The sequence below is a fragment of the Achroia grisella genome, unplaced genomic scaffold (genome assembly GCF_030625045.1).
Source record: "Achroia grisella isolate CSIRO2021 unplaced genomic scaffold, CSIRO_AGI_Agris_v1 utg794, whole genome shotgun sequence".
NCBI classification, from domain to species: domain Eukaryota; kingdom Metazoa; phylum Arthropoda; class Insecta; order Lepidoptera; family Pyralidae; genus Achroia; species Achroia grisella.
In genome coordinates this window covers 3,075,851-3,098,184 of record NW_026713026.1, presented here as the reverse complement: position 1 = coordinate 3,098,184, position 22,334 = coordinate 3,075,851, and the positions used below count along the sequence as shown (strand labels likewise).

At 34.9% G+C, this 22,334-nt stretch overlaps 5 protein-coding genes across 14 annotated transcripts in view; 3 read left to right on the top strand and 2 right to left on the bottom strand.

The window, feature by feature from the left end:
* Nucleotides 1–116: 116 nt before the first annotated feature.
* LOC131851662 (uncharacterized) lies at nt 117–13,806 on the top strand. The gene is made up of 20 exons (XM_059202183.1): nt 117–278; nt 365–624; nt 1,083–1,183; nt 1,740–1,940; nt 2,664–2,828; nt 3,297–3,506; nt 3,925–4,325; nt 4,725–5,053; nt 5,461–5,605; nt 5,989–6,153; nt 6,552–6,824; nt 7,360–7,578; nt 8,316–8,495; nt 8,898–9,027; nt 9,374–9,465; nt 10,567–10,703; nt 11,142–11,296; nt 11,921–12,093; nt 12,425–12,532; nt 13,303–13,806. The coding sequence occupies exons 1-20, from the start codon at nt 246–248 to the stop codon at nt 13,438–13,440; spliced, it is 3,615 nt and encodes a 1,204-aa protein (XP_059058166.1). The 5' UTR covers nt 117–245; the 3' UTR covers nt 13,441–13,806.
* A 15-nt stretch (nt 13,807–13,821) lies between these two features.
* LOC131851661 (U11/U12 small nuclear ribonucleoprotein 25 kDa protein-like) lies at nt 13,822–15,685 on the bottom strand. The gene is made up of 3 exons (XM_059202182.1): nt 15,281–15,685; nt 14,789–14,860; nt 13,822–14,055 (listed from the first exon to the last, which is right to left on the bottom strand). The coding sequence occupies exons 1-3, from the start codon at nt 15,425–15,427 to the stop codon at nt 13,822–13,824; spliced, it is 453 nt and encodes a 150-aa protein (XP_059058165.1). The 5' UTR covers nt 15,428–15,685.
* Nucleotides 15,686–15,952: 267 nt separating this feature from the next.
* Nucleotides 15,953–16,732, top strand: LOC131851650 (mitochondrial import inner membrane translocase subunit Tim13-like). The gene has a single exon (XM_059202169.1). It carries the CDS (start codon nt 16,044–16,046, stop codon nt 16,314–16,316), a length of 273 nt encoding a protein of 90 aa, XP_059058152.1. The 5' UTR covers nt 15,953–16,043; the 3' UTR covers nt 16,317–16,732.
* An 88-nt stretch (nt 16,733–16,820) lies between these two features.
* Nucleotides 16,821–19,070, bottom strand: LOC131851649 (arginine/serine-rich coiled-coil protein 2-like). Of its 2 annotated transcripts, none has more exons than XM_059202167.1 (4): nt 18,938–19,070; nt 18,417–18,810; nt 17,647–17,978; nt 16,821–17,020 (listed from the first exon to the last, which is right to left on the bottom strand). In XM_059202167.1, the coding sequence occupies exons 2-4, from the start codon at nt 18,808–18,810 to the stop codon at nt 16,934–16,936; spliced, it is 813 nt and encodes a 270-aa protein (XP_059058150.1). In that variant the 5' UTR covers nt 18,938–19,070; the 3' UTR covers nt 16,821–16,933. The 2 variants fall into 2 exon arrangements, with proteins under 2 accessions (XP_059058150.1, XP_059058151.1); XM_059202168.1 differs by having other exon boundaries at nt 18,957–19,070.
* Nucleotides 19,071–19,604: 534 nt separating this feature from the next.
* The window catches only part of LOC131851673 (patronin), an 80,182-nt gene continuing 77,452 nt past the window's right edge, over nt 19,605–22,334 (top strand). For 8 of the 9 annotated variants that reach the window (XM_059202198.1, XM_059202196.1, XM_059202195.1 and 5 more), the window contains exon 1: nt 21,937–22,153. In XM_059202198.1, the coding sequence (XP_059058181.1) occupies nt 22,031–22,153 (123 nt within the window). In that variant the 5' untranslated portion in view covers nt 21,937–22,030. Of the gene's footprint in view, nt 19,981–21,936; nt 22,154–22,334 lie in introns of those variants that run through there. The other variant, XM_059202197.1, reaches the window with a different exon arrangement.

The window sequence follows — 22,334 nt, the reverse complement described above, 5'->3', positions numbered from 1 at the left end:
AATTTTACTCAGAAGGAGAAAGTACTCTGCGATAAGAGTTGATTGTCAACGTCAGTAATTTCAAACTGGCGAAGGAACTAATACTAAACTGACACAACTGACATAGTAGACTGATGCTTTATTAGCGTTGCTTACAGCTTCTAATTTCCTTATTTCTTATTTGTATTTTATACTTTCCGTGTTAGTACTGCAAATTCTAAAATATATATTTCATGGTTTTAAATCGCAAGAAATAAGTTTTTAAAATGAAGTTGAAGAAACTAAAAAGTGACACTGAGGTTGCTATTTCTCCATTCAGTATATTTGTTTACATGCTTAGACTTGTTAATTCGTGCTGTTCATTAACCGGCTTCTGTATCCACAGGAATCAGTACCTGCAGTGCCTCCTCAGGCTGAGATTATCGAGGCTGACCTTTACAAGCGATCCTATTTTGGGCCTGATGTTCCCACTCTGGAGCTGGAATGTTGGGAGGAAGAGCTTTCTGAAGTCCAACTTAAGGCTTATAAAAATGCTGATGATGAATACAAAAGCATACAGTCGAAATTGGATGAAATGGTGAAGGATACTGGTGGTGAAATTGTGTATAACGGAGATCAGTTTACTGCATATCAATTGCTGGGGAAGTTAGTAATTTGTTTTTATGTTATTAATAATTTTAAATTAATATAATCTTAATTTTCGAGTGTCTTATGCCTATTATGCAGTTATTAGTCAATTGTTTCTTTAAAGTAACCTTATAAATAATAAATATTATTGTTTATTTAGTTTTTCTTAGTTGGACTTTGTACAAAAAAGTAATCTCTGTCTGTTTATTTTAAGCTAGTTTATAATATCAGGTAACACAGTAAAGTAACAGCTCAGGCTACATAACATCATAGTCCTCTTGAAAAGGAACTTATTAGTGGTATCATAGCCATTATATAATAATGTAATGTAGTGCTGTTCATATATACATATAGATGACAGTTACCACTTCCCATCAGGTGGTATGTCACCTTGTATTCCATTCCAATATTGAAATATTTTCATAGTACTATTTTAGCTGCCAAATTAAATTAACAATAATGAAATTAATTTTCAGACAACCTGTGCTGAAAGATTTGGAGAGACAGAGTGCGGAAATCATACGATCTAGATCTCGTTCTCTTTCTGTGGCCAAGGAAAAGCCCACATCAAAAAGAGGTTAGTTTGTTTCCTAAATATTATCTGAGTTTTATTAAAATGGAGTTCGGTAGATACCAATGTTGATTTCTATGCTAGTGTGCCTGGTGTAATACTTTCTTTCTTGATGGTCTAGCTGTTTAAGACTACCTTTCTACTGATTCCTTGCATAATGTTTAGTATTTGTTTGATTATTTTTATTGGTCTGGGCGTTTTCAATATATTAAGTACAGTAAGACTCCGTTTTGTTTAGCACACCTCTATTTCAACCCAGGGATTCAGAACCTAATGGAAATATGTTGAGGAAATAGTTCAAAAAACAGCAACTAATCTTTCTTAATAACTATATCAAGGGATTGATTTATTGAGCAAGAAGAAAATAAATATCGATAGTAGTGATTCTGAAAAAACGAAAAAAAGCTGATTCATTTAGCGCTGGAACATATCCTCCACATTATGCACAGTCTTACTGTATGTCTTTAGAAAAAATAAATTAAGTATTTCTATCAGTATTCTAGTATCCATCACACCATTATTAATTTAGAATATATAAATAATATTTTCTGTGGGTTTCTAGGACGTCCAAGAAAAGTCCGTGAGGAAGACCGTAATTACTCACCTTCTCCAGAAAGGACTAAATCTCCTGAGACTCGTCACAAAAAGAAAAAGAAGGACAAGAATAGAGAAAAAGACAAGGAGAGAGACAAGGAAAGAGATAAGGATAAAGACAAAGATAAGGATAGCACAAAGACCAAGGATAAAACATTGGCACCATCTAGTAAGTGAAGTAGATTTTTTAAATAACATCATTTGTTTATCAATAACAAATATTACTACACTATTAACCTATATATTTAATAATAATAATAATAATCTCCCATTGGGGTACGTAGTTACAGATACTATAACTTACAAGATACCTAAGCATATATCTACCTAGATACATGTTTATGAATCATGTAAATTGTTATGTAGATTAAAAGTATTAGGTATGTAAATAATGTGTTAAGCTTAATATTTGGGAAAATAGGCAATACTGGGTATAAAGCCGTAAAACATTTTAATAAAAAAAAAAAGCAGGTACACTAGGCCTTTATAATTTCTTTACTATATTTGTAGTGAAGGTCAAAAGATGACAGTAAAGTTCAAATTTGGAATATCAACAACATACTGTCTCAAATTTTATCCCTCATGTACAGCATCTAAAATGGTGTTGTGGGAGGCAATGACAACTGTCAATGTTATTGTGAATGTGATACCTGACATGCCCACACCTTCCTCGGTATATTTTGTTTCAACTTGGCAAAGGATGGATTAATTTTTGGTTTAATGCTTTTGTATCCTTGATAAAGATTTAGGCAGAAATATATATTAACACACAAAGTTTTTTTTTGTTTTGGCTAGATTTGAAATCATGATCTCTTGAGTGTAATTCAGGATGGTAAACCACTATCTGCCATGTTTTTGTATTTATTTCTTTTCTAAACCAATTCTATTCCAGATGTACACAGTGTGGTTACAAATGTTCGGCCATCTGAAGCCACAGCTATTGGTGGCCTTTTAACTGGCAGTGCGACGAAAACCACGACAATTGTTGACCTCACAAAAGAGGAAAGTAATAAGAATGTTGCCGACTCCCGTGAAGTATCATTCAACAAGTTACAAGGTATGAATGTTTCTGTAACCTTGTTTGTTATAAAATCAAAAACCATTTATATATAGTCTATAGTCCATTGCATCAGCTTATTATTTTTTTTTTTATTTCTCTCTATCTGCGATCAGCATTCCGGCTATAATCAGATTTTTTGAATTGCATCAGCTTATGAAGGTCAAGTTTTGGTATGGCTCAATCTGTTACCTCGCAACTTGTCTGTCAACTGGCGCAACCTTCAAACTCCTCGTATATACACATTCCTTATTCTGTCATTCCTGTTTACTCACACATCCATCTCAATATTTTGCATTTCTGCCACATGCACACACCTTTCGTCCGTCCCCTATACGGTTCAACATTCAGATATATACAAAATGACAAGTCGTATAATAGATTTATGAACTTTATCCTTTTTATATTTGAAAATTCTACAACAAAAGTAAACATATTTTTGTATATTAAAAAGTGTATTTGTTTTAGGGAAAACATTCCCATCACTTGTGGTGGTTGCTCGTCCGTACCTACGGTCTAAGGAAACGGCGCCGCCGTCGGACCGGTCCGCACTGGACAGCAAAGTCAAATCTGTACTAATGCATACACCCATGAAGTTCACAGAGTGGCTCATACAACAAGGATTAGTGAGGTCGGAGCAATGGTGTATCATACATCCAGGGAATAAGCTAAAGCTTGGTTAGCTATTTGTTATTTTACAAAACTAATTTTTATTATATTTATTTATATTATTAATTTAACGAAGGCAAGAACAGGACATGTATGAAATGAGTCAATATTTCTTTAAATATTTTTTTTATTACATATAATGAAATTGTTAAATAATGAAGAGCCGAAAATTGTTTGTGTTTGAATTTGGACGAACTTTTCATTAAAAATATAACTAAATAACTATAGAAAACAGAGAAGCAAGTCATAACTAAAATAAACATATTATCATAAAATCTAATTTATTTTATTTATTTTTTTAATAATGTAAATACCCCACTTGTTATTGTTATTTAAAAAATAACAGATGACATCTGAATATTTTTCAGTAATTTTATTAATGTCTATAAATATAGTCTATAATTTAAATAATGTTCAATTTTTTCAGGAATGTACTCGGACGTGACAAAGTTTCCCTACTCTGGTGGCTACGTTTGGATATCTGAGTGCTGCCCCACTCGGTTTGTCTCCGTATTTTCCAGCTCTATCTTCGAAGGCGCCACCTTCCCTCCTAGCGTCCTTCTAAAACTTATCTACCACTGGGCGTGCCAGACAAATGTACAGAATGTAGTGCAGTGGGTGAAAGTTGACAATTTGTATGTCAAAGGCTTATTCACATGGTTAAGAGCTATATGCACATCAGCTATTCACCAACATTTGAGTATGCTGGGTGGTCCTGGGAAGAAAGTTGAGGTTGGTGTCATATCACTGGGGACAACCAGCCATGATGGTACACAGAGGCAGGTGAAGGTTGAAGTGCTGGGTGTGTTGGATCCTGTTGAGAAATTGGTTAGTACCATATTGAATGGTTTTAATTTAAAGTAATGATTATAATTTAATTATTAAAACTTAAAACGTCGAAAGGGTTCTCTTTGTTTGACTCTTTGTTGATTGAGCATGTAAATATGTAAATGTAGACAAAGAGAGCGAGAAAAACCGCGCCCGCCACCAGCTCACGCATTCCCGTGTTCTTTGTTTTTGCGCCTTATGGAGCAAAAACATAATTATAGACTTATTGAAAGAAAAGTGAAATGACATGAATAATAGCCCCAAACACGCCCGAAGTAAAGAAAAAATAATTAAATGTAATGTATGGCACGCGTGTTCTAATCGCGCATAAAAGAATGTGTTGTGTAAAGGAGGCTATTATCAATCATAGAATAGTTATATTAAAACTACCTTTTACAGATTCGCTTGCGTGCGGTCGAGCCTTTAGCAGAGCACGAAAAGAACTACAAGAAGCGATTCCAAAAGATACTAGAACCTCTGAGTCTGTGGGTCCATCCCTCCTCAGTGATATTAACAGACTTAACTGTAGACAAGAGCACACTTGTGTGTATGGGCTTCAAAACCGTCCACCAAGCATCTTCACATTCTGACCAGCCATCCAGGAACAGCAATGCCAACATTATGGAGTATTTGAGGCGCATAGTACCCAGAATGTTCCAGAACACACTTTCACTGTTGTCCAGGCAGATTATACAGCAGTTCTTGGACGAACTTGTTTGGAGAGAAAAGTAAGATTTCTAAATATATATTTATTTCATTTTTTTATATGTATAACTAGAATGTAAGAAACGTGGCTGACGGTACATCTGATTGTAAGTGGTTACCGTTGTTTATGATGGACATCATGTTACATCTGACATTTGTGAAGTTCTATTAAATATAGAAAATATCTAGACTGATACAAACAGTCATACTCATGAATATAAATGTTTGTACTGTGTGAAGAATCGAACCCGCAATCATCGGAAATAAGGCGGTGTGTTAAACCGCTAGGCCGTCACGACTCCCATAAGAACAGCAATGGAACGCGATAATCTTGTATTTGTGGATAATCTTATATCTGTCATCATATATCAGATCCCAAATATTAGTTGATAATTTTATTAATTACTAAGGAAACAACATTTCTATCCAGGTATGGTATTTCACCTGGCCAGGCCTTCGATAATATAGTCCTGCATATATCGGAGCAAACGAAGCTGGAGGCTAAAGATGCTATCACTGTACGACTCAACAAGATTGCTGCAAACCCATTCAAAAATTGGAAGTATCCCAGCAAGGTAATAAATATATTGTAATAGAGCTCTCGTCGTCAGTCGCAATTTGGTCGTCGTCCAGTCAACACTGACTGATGATGAACCCATATTCCGATACGTTTTTCACCTCTAAATAAAGTATTGTTAGGCAATTAATAAAGTTTGGATATCCTTTGGAAACCTAGTGTCGACTGTTCGACGACGGACTTCGACTGATGTAATATAAGACTTACATTTTAATTTAGGCTTGACAAAACGATGACTGACATTACATCACTCATAGTATTGTCAAGACAAAACTTGAACTAAGAGAAATCAAAAGAACATAAAAGAAGTATTTTTTGTATTCAATCCCTTTATTACAACTATTTAAGCAATTTTAAACCATCTTCCATATTGTGTTTTAGAAAAACAAGGATAAAGTCGAGGAACCCGAGCCAGAACTTGGTCGCAGTAAGCGCGGGCGAAGGAAGAAGGACCCTTCTCCATTGCCGCCACCTAAGAAGAAGAAGAAAGAGAAAGCGCCTCCTGCCACTGCTACCACTTATATAGACGATGATGATGAAGAAGAGGTGAGTCTAATCACCTTCGGTTATAAATCTACCATCTATTGTTATAAATATCATAGTTTATGTATTCTGTCCAGCTGGTAAGTCTGCCGTCTGATAGGCGAGCCGTTTAACATTTAACTATTAAAAAAATATTTCGTGTTGAGTATATTCCACTTTAGCAGAGCTGATACTGGCACTCCGCTTGAGTTTGCAAATATATCGAAGACACTGAAGTTTACTTCATTATTTTTATGATTTTTTTATTTATAAATTGTATTACATATAATACATAAAACATTCAGACTAATCATACTCATGAATATAAAAGGTTGCTATTGTGCGAGTAATTGAATTACGATCAAGGGAAATAAAGCTGCATGCTTCAGATATAGAACATTGACATTAATTATATATTGTAGGTACCATTGGCCCTCCGCCGTACAAAAATCAAGCAAGAACTGGAAAAGCCCAAAGAGAAAGAGAAGACCAAAGAAAAAGAGACTGAGAATTTGCCAACACGTCGCCGTAAAGTGCCTAAAACGTACGTGGACGATGACGGGGACCTCGACGATATTCCGCTGAAGAACATCAAGAAGGAGATCAAACCTGAAGAAACTGTGTCCATGGAGAGGTACTATTTTGGTCAGATTGTGGACAACGAGCCTGTGGAAAAAGTTGCCATTGCTGTTGAGGTGAGTATAGATGAACAAAGACTATTTCTTCTGGCGTCGACGTAAGCGGACAAATTCGCTACCTCTTATTGGAATACAGACCTGAGATTAGATATATCTAAGGACTGTAGGATCTCTAATCATCATTATCTTCCCTTTATCCCATTATTTGAGCTCGGCGCAGTATGTATATTATCCACACTTATGCAGATTTACTACATCACGAATGCAAAGAACATAATGCCTGATGTCTGTAGTACCTTTTAAACATTATCATTTTTGATAACTGCGATTTTAGACACCGCAAGTTTATTATCTCACCCATGTAATGTAATCGCACCTATATAAATATAGAAGTTACAATCAATCAATTTAAGAGTTGGTAGATCTCTTGTTTTTTCCCACGATTCCATAATTGGACATTTAGTTCATACAACTTGACTCCAACATTCTTAACAATAATATTCTTCTCCTGCTATTTGCTTCTATTTGTCCTTCTATATTAATGTACATAAGTTCATAATAGTAGGTGTAACAATAATTCATTCTTCCACAGTGCCCGATTTGCCATGTAGAAATCACAGACAATCTGAAGCTTATGGAACATATCTTCACTCATGTGGCGCCAGCTCCAGACGGTGGAGATGGAGTCTATTGCAACTACTGCGTGACAAGCTTCGCTAACGAAGATGATCTTCAAGCACATCTGAAGGAGTACCACCCAGCTGACACCAAGTCACCAGGGATATTTACTTATGCTTGCCTTATTTGTGAGGTTTGTATTAAATTAACTAACAACTTTAATGATCAATCGAATAAATAAACTCTTTATCTTTATAATATTAGTATAGATCTAAGGTATATGTATATAGAAGGAGAGAAGGAAAGATCAGGATAGAGAATTGGGTATGTCTCTAGAGGAGGCTTCCCGGAAGAAAATATGTGGATGTGGATATGTATTAGTAAATAATTATTCCAAAATCAATTAGCTTTTACAATCTGAAAATCTAATAATTTATGTATTACTCGAAATATCTACAGCAATAAAGGCTATGATTGTTATAATAATTTATATGAGAATAAAATTCCTGCCTTTACATGTATGCTCTTTCACGAGCAAATCGGCTTTCATGCAGGAAGAATGTACATGTAAATAAATATCTATAACTAACATAAAACCGTTTACGCTACCGCGTATTCCCGCGTCCTTCAATTGTGTGTTTCAACTCATTTTCGTAATACTTAATTATCACTACAGTTACGGACATTTGACTAACTAGCAAAAACATAATAATAGAGTGACTGAACACAAAAAATAGCTAAATGCAATCTCTGACGATTGCGCGCAATGGTTTTTCCGCGCTAAATCGCTCGCTCTCCTGATCGCGCGGGAACCAACATATGTTAATCTGCGGTCTCCTGCTCAGCATATGGTGTGAGAACGTGCCACCACCCACCACAGTACACTGTATTGACATGAGAATAAAATGAATCGTCGGTGTGTGTACGCAGGTGCGGTTCGCGGCGGTGCTGACGCTGGCGGCGCACATGCAGAAGGTGCACGCCCCGCTGGAGCTGCCGTACTGCTGCGGCGCGTGCCGCTACCGCGCCTCCGGACACCGCGCCGCCGCCGACCACTTCCGCGCCGCGCACGCCTCCACCGCGCGGGTCTTCTGCCCCCACTGCCTCAAGGTACGCTCTCACACCCCACACACCGCGACACTGTATTCAACTGCACCTACACTCCCACTACATACTTTTTCAACATACGACTCATACTGCATGCGCTATTCCAGACACTCGTCTCGAACTATAGACACCCTATCACACACTGTCTCAAGCCACATACGTACTCCCAGTCAAACTGTACACGCACTGTCTGAAGCTGCACGCCGGCTCCGCACTGCATACTGTTTCAAGATATGCACGCGCTACCAAATAGATCAAGGTACACGCTCTCCCAAACACTGTCGCAGAGGTCGAAAGGTTCTATATGAATAAATAGTTTTGAGTTTATTTACACAAGACAAACATTAATTTTCCATTAACATCACAAAATTATAATCTATTTAATATTTTCCTTTCCTTTACTAGGTGATTATAGTTTACTCGGACGGCTGTGAATTGACATCAAACATTCTACTGTACATAGATCATTTGAAACAGCACGAAGAGAAAATAGACATACGATGCTCCAGATGCGTGCTCAAATTTGTACATCTAGGTATGTAGTTTTTTTTATGTAACAAATAAATGCTAAGTAACTTCCACTCTTAAGAAGATACTAAAGAAGTGATCGATTCTTGGTTTGTCCTAAAGACTTCACTTATATGATATCACTTATATGCGGCGAATTCATAGACTGTCAGAAAGATGGGGGGAAAGTGGTTTTTAGTACACGTGGATGAAAAAAATTTAGAAATATTTTTTTCTTCCATATATTTTAAATAAATATTTTAAATTGTAGAAAATGCAGCAGCGAAAACTTACTCAATGGTAAATGAATGGAACGTAGTATAGAAATGTATGTTGTGATATTGTAATAAACTAGTATCACACTTTCTCAACAGGCCAACTGAAGGAACACCAGGTCCGTGACCACCACACTGTAGAGGACGCAGCGCCATTATGCTCAGGAGAACATTTGATTAATAAGCCCAAGGTTATTTTCTCATTTTTATCAACGTTGGCTACAGGTATATAACATGTACGGTTTACGTACATTGCACTCGTGCGGCGTCGGCATTACTTCATAATGCATCAATAAGTATTTACCAAAATTAATACATGATTGGTCATCAAACATACCGCGTGTGGTCATCTACCATTAGAATAGAATACAAAATCATTTATTCAAATAAACTTAATTTAAGCACTCTTGAATAGTTAGTTATGGTTCTTTTAATCTACCGCTCATTCCGAAAGCTGTCTCACCACAAGAAGAATGTACATGAGACTTATGTGGCACTCTTTTAAATAATTGTTGTAACTTTACATTTTTAAGTCGAAACGTGTGAATACAAACTACCAACTAGCACTAATTTCATAGGGTCAGATATTAAATACACAGTAAGATTAAATCAGTTGATTAGAGTACTCATTTTACCATTAATTACCATATACTAATAAAGTTTATATTTTACTAATAATCAAGATAATGAAATGATGCCCGCCTACGCTGACGATATGCTGGAAGATTACAAGTGGATGATAATAGTATTGTAGAAGTTTTTTTTACTGAACGTGTCAGGAACGTTAAATAAATCGGAAGGTGACACTGAATGGATTCGCGGACACCACAAAACCATTTCCTGTAATTTCACTGGTATTGGGTGTGGTATTCAACGCCCTTGCTAAGCAAGCTGTTGCCGAAAAATTTCGTTAGTTGTTTTTTGGATGATAATGGAAAGGGGTACCCGCCTGCGCTAACGGTTTACGCTGGTGGGACACCAGTGGAGGATAATAAGATGAACATGTATCAAGTCAGTTAGAGGGGACTGCGTGGAGTCAACCTAACATTGTACATTGCTAGCAATGGCCTTATTAGTCCACATATCTAACAATTCTATTCATTATTTTCATTAGTATTTATATAATGTGCCTAAAAGTTACTCATTGTGAAATTGTATGTGGAAAGAAGTAAATATATAAACACAAGTTTCTTAATTCAAACTTCGGCCTTTCTTTTTTCCTTTAAAGTAACTTTCGGTCATTCCTTTTCCTACTTAATTGTAGCTAATTAAATTGAATGTATTGTCTGCAGAACAAAGCTCGTCCCCCTGTGAAGGATTCCACCAGCCACACCATCAGCGAGACGTACGAGGAAATGACGCTCGTTCTGCCAGAAGGCATGATCTGCAGGGAATGTGACACTTCCTTAGAAAGAGATAAACATTTCCTGTAAGTAGCGTTTCTATTTTTTCTTTAATTGTACCTTAGATAGTTGCCTCACTTTATCGTATCGTGGTATGTAGTCTATAAATATTAACAGTCGAGAAAGCACAAAATTATAAATTCGCCATTGTATTTTATGCAATTTAAGTGCATATTGTTTTAACATCACAACAATATACTGGTATTTCCCATGCGTCTCTCTTTCTTTCTCTTCAAGTCAGAACACAGTTTACATTTTTTTATATTATGATGATAGTAATCGAGCATGCTGCCCATCTGCCCTCAGTAAATAGTTAGCGTAGCCTATGGTCGCCTGAAACACAGGAGTATAACGTGCATGTTGCCAACCGAAGTTATGTGGAGAGGTAAACTAATGGAAGGGTGCCGAGTGTTGACAGAAATATTACAAGTGTCGGCACAACTCATTTGAATACATGTCGGCAGTGGAACGTCGCATTGCACCAAGTGCCCGTACGCGAGCTCGTGTTACCGCGCGATGCTGCGCCACAGCTGCTACTGCGCCGGCCCGCACTCGCTCGAGGACGCCCCGCGCCGCGCCTACCGCACGCACTGCGTCTGCGGATATCAGACCGACGTCGGTACGTGTCCTTACAACCATATTCGATCGTACACTACACACCGAGAACTCCACCATATCATTAACATATTTTGAAATAGATTTGCCGGTGGCGTAGCAGCTAGTTGTCCCAAACTGCTAGGCCATCGGCGCTTTAATTTCGACGGTCGCAGGTTCGATTCCTCGCACGATAGAAACATCTGTATTCGTGTAAATATGATTCCTTGATTTTTATTTCACCTATATTCACTACATATTTATTTATATTAGATGCAAGACTGTTCTTGTGTGTTGTTTTTAAACTGAATTACCCTGGTGCATCCAACTTCAAATGTTGGTTTCTTAAATTTGTGGTTGGCAATCTACTATACGTATAAATAATATAGTAATAATATCTCAGGACAATACATCGCCATCTAGTCCCAAGCTAAGTAGAGCTTATGTCATAGGTACTAGACAACTGATGTATATACTCAGATATTTTTTGTAATATTAAATACATACAATATGGATGTAACCGATTCAAACATATGAATGTCGCACCGTGCGATGAATCGAACCCGCGACCATCGGAAGTAAAGTGTGCTAAATCGCTAGACCACCGAGGCCGTCAAATAAACATATATCGTTCGGTGTACGGTTACAGGCACGGACATGCTGACGCACCTGCTGATGTGCGCGCACAAGACCGCGTACAGCTCCGAGGAGGAGGCGCGCGCCAACACCGTGGGCGCAGCCGAGCCCGCCTCCCCGCCGCCCGCCGCCCCGCACCCCGCCCCGCACCCCGCCCCGACACCAGACGACGAGCCCGCAGACACCGTCAGTATATACTTGCTTTTATGACCGTGACCAGCCCCTCCTACACTGGGCACACTGGGCACGTGCCCAGGGCCCAGCGATGGATTGGGACCCCCTAATCTAGTCTAGTCCCTACTCCATTACCAAACGATAACCGATAGCTACTCTACTCTCGCCTGAAAATCAATCTCAACAAATGCTTACTTCTGACTATATATCGTCGTATACATCAATTAATGAGTATTATAGTTTTTTTTCTTTAGATGATTATTTGCAAATTTTTGACTAATGGATAGTTTTTAATGCGTCTATTAATATTTTTGATGTATATAAAACGTACATTTTATTGCAGGCGGTTGAAAGCGTACCGGCCATTGCGGACTACGCCCCGCCGTCCGTACTCAACACGCAGCTGTCATTGGACGACTTGGCTCCACCTTCTGTACTACAACCAGACCAGGTAATTTATGAATTATTATGACAGAACTATACTTGTACAAATTTGACTCCACTCCGATCGATCTCCCGTTCAATCCAAACGGGGATCGAAATTACGACGGCCTGAGCCGAGATTCAACCCACTAGCTGTACCCTCGAACTAAAATCGTAACTGTCAGCCGGTAGTTGGCCTTCAGCCGCTCCATAAATAATTCCACGGGTTTGGAGTACCATCTACACTCGTTCCCTATCATCCGGTGAAACTATAGAATCCAGCTGCGGCCAACATTAGAGTTGTTTGAAAATAAAAACAAACTTGGCTTCTCTCTTATATACAAATTTAAATATATTTTAATGCAAGTTTTACTTACTTTTTTATTGATTACATTTATTCTTCCAACCGATTGAACAGCAATTTAGTGTAATTAAAAAATGCTTATATTCAAATTTAGTGCAATAAGGATTGTCTGTTTTATTCTGAAAGGATTGAAATGGATATGGAATGAATTGTTAATTTTAAGGATAGCTTTAATATGTCAACTACAATTCTATTACATAATTAGTTTATTGATAAAAAATATATTTTATGTTTCATTTATTGTTGTCATTTGACACTAACAGAAAGTCACGGGTTATGTACTAGTTCTCTAATGAAACAATGCAATAGTATCGAAGTACAATTTTGGTTTAAATTTATTGTAGTGATTAATTCGGACTTGCCGCCAACCCAACGCCAACCCTACCGTTTTTTTTTTTCGAATAATAAAACTAATATAATCCATGTGTTTGCAGCATGATCAAGAGCTACTAAAAGATGAGTACGACCGTCCGCTGGCAACGCCGCGCCACGAAGATCCTCACTACAGCCTCGGGGACTTCGAGCCGCTGCCACAGGAGCCCCCGCCGCAGCCTGACTTCGAACAACTCTAAATTACGATAGCATGCACCCGACGCCACAAACTAATTGAAGTAAATACTGCTTGTATCTTGTCTGTTTGTTTTTAACTTAAGATATTTAAGTAAGTGAAGTTCGGCCTTTTTTTATGTGATATTATCTGAGTAAACAGATACTCTACCACTTTTTAATTCTAATTCAATTTCCAATTTATTTTTTAGGTAATGAAATTTATTATATTATAAAGCATGCAAATGTTATTTTAAGATAAAGATGTTTTTTTTATTTACTAACCAAGCAGTCGATAATATACAAGATTAGAGTAAGAAATTATGGTGTAGTATTAAAATATATAAACTAATGGTCATATATGTAAAAGATTAATAAATAATATGTATATGCATTTTATTGTACATTTATTTCCGTTTCTTTTTCCTTTTCTTAAATGCTAATGTCACTTTATTAGTTACTCCATAGTTTTCTATAGGACTACAATTGTTATCTAGGATCAAGCTGTCAAAGCTGAGGTCATAAGTCTTCCATATATATTTCCATGATATTTTCACTTTATTTCCAATCCTCTTCTGATATATTTCAAAATGGCGTGCTATGGCTTTCTTTAGGTCACTCACAGATGCATTCTGTGGAACCTGTTAGCAACAAATAAGAAAATTTACAGTCACTATAAATGTGAAAATTATATGTTATTTTAACTAGTAGTCACTGACGGAAACATACATAGCATAACAGTTTGAAATACAATATAATATAAATAAATATCATTTGATAAATTATTATGAGCAATCTTCATAGTTTTCCATAGATAGTTGTTGAGAAAAGACAGTAAATCCACTTATGACTTGGTCTAATACAATCATAGTAATTGTTGTTTACAATTCATTAGTAAACTTTAAAATAACCAGCCTTGGGTTGCTAATTCATATATGTGACTTTCTGCAACTATTAGATAAACTGAATTTACTGTAACTACTCAGATGAGAGCCAAAATGTGCAAACATAAACAGAAAATATCCACCATTTATGATCAAATTATGGCGATAATAATAATACAATACAATTTTTTTTCAAAATTACTCCAACTTTTAATCAATTGCTTATTTCTCATCCCTGTTCTCAGTCATCTCATTATTTACTCCCTTTCTTACCACATTATCTTTCATACAGTTCATCCATCTCTTTTTCAGCATTCCTCTGACCATTCATATGTTACACCTTCCTTAAAATTGCAACCTTTTAATAATATTTATTTACATCTATCTAGAATAACGCACTGGTGACCATATTTGTTAAGCAGTAATAAGCTTATGCAGAATCTGCAAGTAGTTACCAAATCTTTATAAAATAAAATAAAAAATAACTTACTATAACTTTTAAAACTGGTTCATCATCTCTTGATATAAAAACTGTTATGGATTGCCCAAATTCAACAGCTATCTGCAATAACAAGAATTATAAGTTGTAGAGTAATCATTTAAACTCTTTGAAGTGCTTAGTTATAAAAAAAAATATGTACCCATAAAATATCTGGTGTTGGTCTAGTGGTTTAGCATACCATCCTACTTTTATGATACAAACAAATGTTTGTATCATAAAAGTATAATTGTGTCAATATTACACGCACGCACGAAATAAATTTGTTTTATTTACAAATCTATATACCATAATGCAGAATGCATAATTTTGCATCAGTACATTTTTTACCCAAACATGAAATGCATCCAATATGATTATCAGTGAAATTATACAACTGCTTACTAAATTTGATTTATTATGAAATAATTCAAATAGTATTAGACATAAAAATGACTATTAAAGTTATAATATCATTATAATAATATTCATAGCAAATGGTACCTGTGCAATGACTTCTTCAAGAATGACATCAGGGGGAAGATCTGATAGTAATGAATCAGAATTTATCAATGTACAGAGGGAAGACTTCGTGATTTCAATTAAGTCGTCATGACTCAAAGTATTAGCTAATTCGCCAGGTTGTTCCATTTTTAAAGTAAGCTGAATTTACGATTAAAATTTATCATTTTAGGTTACAGTGCCGATGTCTGTTATTAGCCAATACAAAGTTGCAGTATAAAATAATTAGTTTATGATTCAGATGAGTAAAAGTTATTTTAATGTTTCGGTACTTATTGGAAAATTCGATATAATGGAATTTACAAAAACACAATATACTATATTTTTGAACAACAAAGTAAACAAACAAAACACAGATTTACAGATAAAAAAAAAACTTAAAAATAAATAAACGTTAAAGCAAGCACAGATCACACTTACTCTCACACAGACCGTCTAATAACTTATATGGCCATGGAGTAGATGGCGCCATGGTATTATAGAGTTAATCAATATAATTAAAAAAACATTCAGGTTTCAAGCAAATGGTACTAAAATCATATTCTATTAATGTTCTAAAATAATTCACAGAAACCACGGACTCTTATAAACAATATAAGATTAGGCAGCATGATATCTGACCTTAGCTTGGGCTATTTGAAAATAAAAAAAAAATAAAAAAATAGGTCGCGAATTTTGAGGTTACTTCAATTTGTCAGATACCAAAAACTTGTGATATTATTGTTCACTTAAAGTATATATTAAAATGGATTCATTATCTACGGGTTCTTTGAGTGGAGTTCAAAAAGAGGAGTTGATGGATCAAGTGAAGCAGCAAATTGCTATTGCAAACGCTCAGGAACTCCTTACGAAAATGTCAGAGAAATGTTTCAAGAAATGCATCAATAAACCTGGCACGGCATTAGATAATTCAGAACAGAAATGTATTGCGATGTGCATGGACAGATATATGGACGCTTGGAATCTGGTATCTCGGACATATAGCAGTCGTATCCAGCGCGAAAGAACTAATATGTGAGGTCCACCTCGGTTACAAGAGGAATCTCTCAAGTTATTGCAGTACTGTACATATAGAACTTTGTAGACTCAGAGCATGTTTTAAATTGTGAGTTGTGGCTGCCTGTTGTTATGTTCATGTGTTAAATAAAATTGTTTTAGGTTGTTATTGTTTTTTATCTATTGTAAAAATCTCAATGTCACATCATTAATGAAACACATGATTGATTTGATGTCCATAGATCATGTAAGCAAATAATGAAAAGGTTATAGGAAAGTAGAAATTTCATTCACATATAAATATAATACTTATCATTCATAATCTACCATATTATTTTTTAAAGAATATGTAAATGAACATTCCATGACAATTCTTTACACAACATTGCTACTTATAGAAAAAGAAATATAATACTGTTTTAAACTAATTCGATTTTAGGTTACTTTAGCTTATTAGGGTGTAGATAATTTTGGACTCCATAATATGACTTATTAAGCTTACACAGGTTATGGACACAATTTTATAAATTTTCAATGAATGTGTTTCTTTTAATTAATCCTTCCTAATAACCAGTCAAAACAGTTCCTTTCCAATTTTTCAACAATAAAATGATAAATAATGTATTCATATAATTTATTTCATATATCACCCCTCAGCATCTTTTTTCTAAACAGGTAAAGTTTCTTTATCCACATTTCTTTTAGTTCTTCCTCACTTGGAAGCTCCTGAAATAATTTACATTACTATTAATATAAATTTATTAGACAAGAATAAATAAAACACAAAATAATGGGACAAAAAAAAAGAGTAAACATTAATCAGAATTATATAAAACGAAATTAAAGCTAGTTTTACCATTCTTAGAAATTGGAATGCTGTCCCTCTGTGTTGTCTTAATTTTATTCTATTTCAAAAGCATGGACAACATCTGTATGTATAAGTAGCAAATTAAAAATCAAAAATCCATATTTTGTTTGTGGAAGCACCACAAATCCTGTTATAATGATATATTATACTCTGTAATGTTAGGACAGTCATTATTCAGTATCAATCAAAATTATGGCAGTAGCAGATTAACATGACAGCTATTCCTAACAATTTATTATCTATCCAACTTTTAATGAATCACCTTATTTTACAGTAAAGAAAAAAAAACTTTTATACAAAATGATCAAGAAACATTTGCTCCAAGAAGTATATTACAGAAATTTAAATAGGAAAGATGTGGTGTGGCTCATAAGTCCTAAAGTGGCCAGTATTTCTCAGCTCTATAACTACGGTCAGAACAGATCAGTTGTGTTATGTCATGGTCATGGTATGAGATTAAACTTATATTTTGTTTGTTACTTACATCAAAATTTATAATAGAATCATCTTTTTGCACCTTGACATCAGAATCAGGTACTGTGACAGTCTGTGAATTCAAATCAATGACAATATTCTGAGTTTGTTTCTTGTTTCTTGATGAAGTGAATGACTTCTGAACAAATGAGTCACTGTTCAGTTCTGCTAACAAGTTTCTATCGTGGATTGTTGGCATGTCCTCTTTTATGGCAACCTCTTTGTATTCATATGTTGGTATCTTAGTCATAGTCAACCCAGCCGCCTCAGCTGCTTTAATGGATTTTTCAATTTTCACATCAGTGTCATCAAGATTCACTTTCCTTGAATGTGAAATACTCTCTGAAATTATAATAATTGTCTATTGAAATACATTGTTGTCAGTCATCATACAATAGTCAGTTGTTATTCATGATACTGCACTCTTCTACTTCACCAAAAACATAATTATAGATATAGAGCTATACCATACTAAATAAACATAACTAATATTCTGACCAAATATAGTCATAAAAAAACTAGAAAGACATCAGCAGATAATAATGCAAAACCATTCTCATTCAACTATTTAGTTACAAAATTCAAATTCTATTATCTATAAACTTAAATTTAATACAAGTTTTAAAACTAAAACCCAACAATAACATCCTAGAACCTATTTAATAATAAATATAAACTGCTGTCAATGAACCTATGATATAGGATACTTGTAACAGTATCAAAATATTGTTATCATGATGAATATCTTATGAAATTATTAGTTGTGGTATTAGTATTTACCTATATCGAAAGAACTGGAGCGACTGCTTGAAGATCTAGATCTCTTTGATGACTTTTTACTTTTATTGTATTTTGATCTACTCCGAGTACTGGATCTAGATCGCGAACGGTCTCTTGACGGTGACCGCCGTGAACGCTTCGTTCTCGAGCGTGAGGTAGATCGTCTTCTTATTTTCGTGTCATACCTTTCTTTTGATAAACTCCTAGAATAGCTTCTTCTTTTCGGTCTAGATCTAGAACTTGATCGCTTTCGTTTTTGACTGCTAGATTCTGAACGGTCTCGAGATCGAGATCTTCTTTTGTATTTACTTTTTGATTTCTTCCGTTCGTGAGAAGACACTGAGCTGTACGAAGAACTGCGCCGATCACGATATCGACTTCTTTCACGGGGCATCTGATACCAAATTCAATTATAAAAAGAATTTTAATTATTTATAATATATTACATTACATTACATTAAATGCGTTACAAGAAATAAAAATAAGTCACTTTTGATTGCATATTTATTTTGTATACATACCACAGTGACTTTTACATACGTATTATAAAGTTTTCTTTTAATTCACACAATATTTGGATTTGTCATTAAATTATTTTTATGCTTCCAAACAAATTAACTACAATTTGTTAGATTATTTTATTTAAAACTGGAAACGATTAATAAGTCGAACGCAAACTAAAATATTTAAACTACTCTGTGCTGTGACATTTATCTACCGTAATCTGTTGTCTGTGATATTTATTATTTAAAAGGAGTAAAATTAATCTATGCTCCGAGCCGTGAGCAAGTAATCACTGTCAATAAAGTAAAATATGTACGCACTATCATAGAAGCTACGAACCAAATTGTAAAAGAGCTATCTAAAAATATATAACCAAATCTACTTTAATAAGAACAAGATTTAGGTCTTAATCTAAATTTATTTTGTTCTAATTTAAAGTAACCTTAAATTCCAACTTAGAGGAGTTTCATTTCATCCAATTCCACTACGCTTTAATAATGTTTCAATGTGAAGAAATACAACAAAGAAAAATAATTTGTATGTTTTATTGAAAATTTGTAGTCTTAAATATAATAACTATATTTTATAATGATATATAATTTTCAAATCCAAAAACGACTTCGCTACTTTAAATGACATTATAAATAAGTGCGTGAATAGGAACATTTTGTAGGGCAGCGACCGTCAGTTGGCCGCGATGACGGAATGTGTAAAATTTTTAAGATGGTGATCAACTGTGTTTTTCGAGTCATATCTATGTAATTCGCGATTACAGCATTATTACTTTATCAAATTATACAGAATGCACCTATTTCTGTGAACACGTTTATTTTCTTACATTTTTATTGGTGTAACGAATTTTGTGTTGAACGAGTTGGTGGGACCACTGACATTGTTTCGTTGGAAATTGTGAAGTCCATCGCGGTTGTTATGTTTAAGCTTGTATTCTACACATTTACAATACCTCGCTTCAGACGATTCTGATGTTTTCTAAGTTATGGAGAGGCAGGAGCGATCACATGCCAACATGGAGTCCGCAGACTTCGCAGAGACTAAACAGGTGAGTTCAATTCGACATTTAATTGCCGGTTGTTGAACACCAAGGCAATACGAGTAAATGTGAAATTGGCCTTTTTGTACTCCAGCGCCTTGTGTATTTAAAGTTTAATGGCATTTCCTTTACATATTTCATGTCTACTTTTTATGCAAGAATTATTCATAATTGTTATTTGTTAGTAAATAAAGCAGTTTGAATTGTTGTCTATGATGACTTGTGTGGTTCTCAACAATTAAATAAGTAATATGAAATAACCTTTTGAATGATATAAAACAAACCAAGGTAGGCAGTGGGCGAAGTTGGCCTCAGCCCACACCGTTGATGAATAAATTATTTGTATTAGAACATTGTCATGTCCCATATATGTCATATCAGATGTGATGTGATTGTTCCTTTTGTTCAAACCTATTTAGAAATATTTTATTATATAATGCTAAATTCCCTCTATAATAATGCAATAAGTATATCTATTTAATAAAAAAAATCAATATCTTTGTTTCCTTAATTGTCATAATCAGGAAAGTTTTCAGTTATTGAATATTAAATAAATATATAAGTCAATGTGTTCAGATCGTGATGCACTCAGATTACACATTCCACAGACAATCATCATGTTTAGTAAACAATCATGACATGTTGTTTTTATTAAAATTACAATCTATAAAATAAATTCATCTTTTTATCTATTGATACCTATATAGACCATGATTATTGCTATTTCACTAGCATAAACTATTTTTCATAATATTCTCCCTAATGTTTTTTAAATGGAAAATTTATTTAGTGATTATTTTAACTACAGCCAATTCTGACTAGTTTATTCTTTTGCTAGATTTTTTCTTCAGTATCTATAACTTGCAATTATTTTATGTTAAAATTACTTAGGTATTGACAACTGTGTTTCTAAAAAAAATATTTATTACTAATAAAAGGATTAATCTGAGAGTAACTCTTGATTATTGATAGTTAACAAATCATCATATTTGTCTAATGGCTATTAATGATATAGCCTAAGTTATGTTTTTAGTTTACCAAAACCCAAATTGTGCTCTTCAAATAATACCACAGTTTAGTTGGCACAAGAATATATATGATATACAATTCTCTCTGATTTTAATGTTGTTTTTTTTTATATTTATACAGTCAACATGCTATTCCTAATTATTCTGTTTAAACATGCAGTAAAAGAGTAAAAATTCATAAGTCACCACTACATTAAATCCTCAATATGTAAAGGAGTACTAGAAGATAATATTGTGCAAGTTTAGACAAATAAAACACAAAATAATACCATGTAGCTTGGCAATGTTCATATGCTAATACATTTTTTTATGTAGCTGGAATAGCAAATAGAACATACATAAACAGTACCATGACATGGCAATGAGGTATCCTCATGCTATAACATTCTGCAGAACTAATATTAGCTAATAGGGTGAAATTAATTCTTCTCAATCTTTAACTGATACAACTTACAAAGCAAATGAATGAAGTACAAGTTATCCACATTGGCAACTTTTTACAAAGTCTATTTCCATAAATATGCAGTATGATGGTTGCTGACTTTCCATAAAAGGGGGAAAGTCAGTATCCATCATACTGCAATGAAATGCAAATTTATATTTGTGCTATGATACAATATTAATATTCACAATAACATCATGCCTAAAAATGATATATTTTAATGTCACAGCATGAATCATTTTTGGAAACTTCTAAAGTAACACAACTTGTGAATAATATGTTCTACAATTACTGATATACCTAAATTATTAGCACCATTTAGTCAATGATAGGTTTTCATTCATACATCGTAATGTACAATCGCGTAGACCGAGTGTGCTACGGAAGTATAAAGCTAACACGCTTATCTCAAGTTCGCGTTGGGTTTGAACGGATCTTGGTAGGGGGCCGCGGCTAGATCGAGGCTTCTCCGACAGTATGAACGCGTGAGGCGCGCAGCACGCCGCGCGCGCATCGCAGAACTCGCATTAAACACGCCCGCGCCAGTGATGTCACCAGCTCCAGTGGATACTGTGTAGTGTAGTGAACTATGGTAGCGATGGTTGCTTCTGCGTCTGGATACGGCACTCTACGCCGCTTCCTTAGCGTACCTGAAGGCCAACACGAAATGGGGGAAGCGGGCGTGGTGCCCACCACGTCTGTCGCTGTATCGGTAAGCTGATGCTCAACTTCAGATTTGACAGCTGACCGTATCCACAATGGGTGATAACGCTATCCGTTAGGAATGTCGACGGTAATGACTTGTTTACCGATGGCTCTTTATCGTTAGGTGTGCCCGTTATGAATTGTAAATGGATGCAGTGACGCGATTTGTTGGACGAGTTTGTGAAATA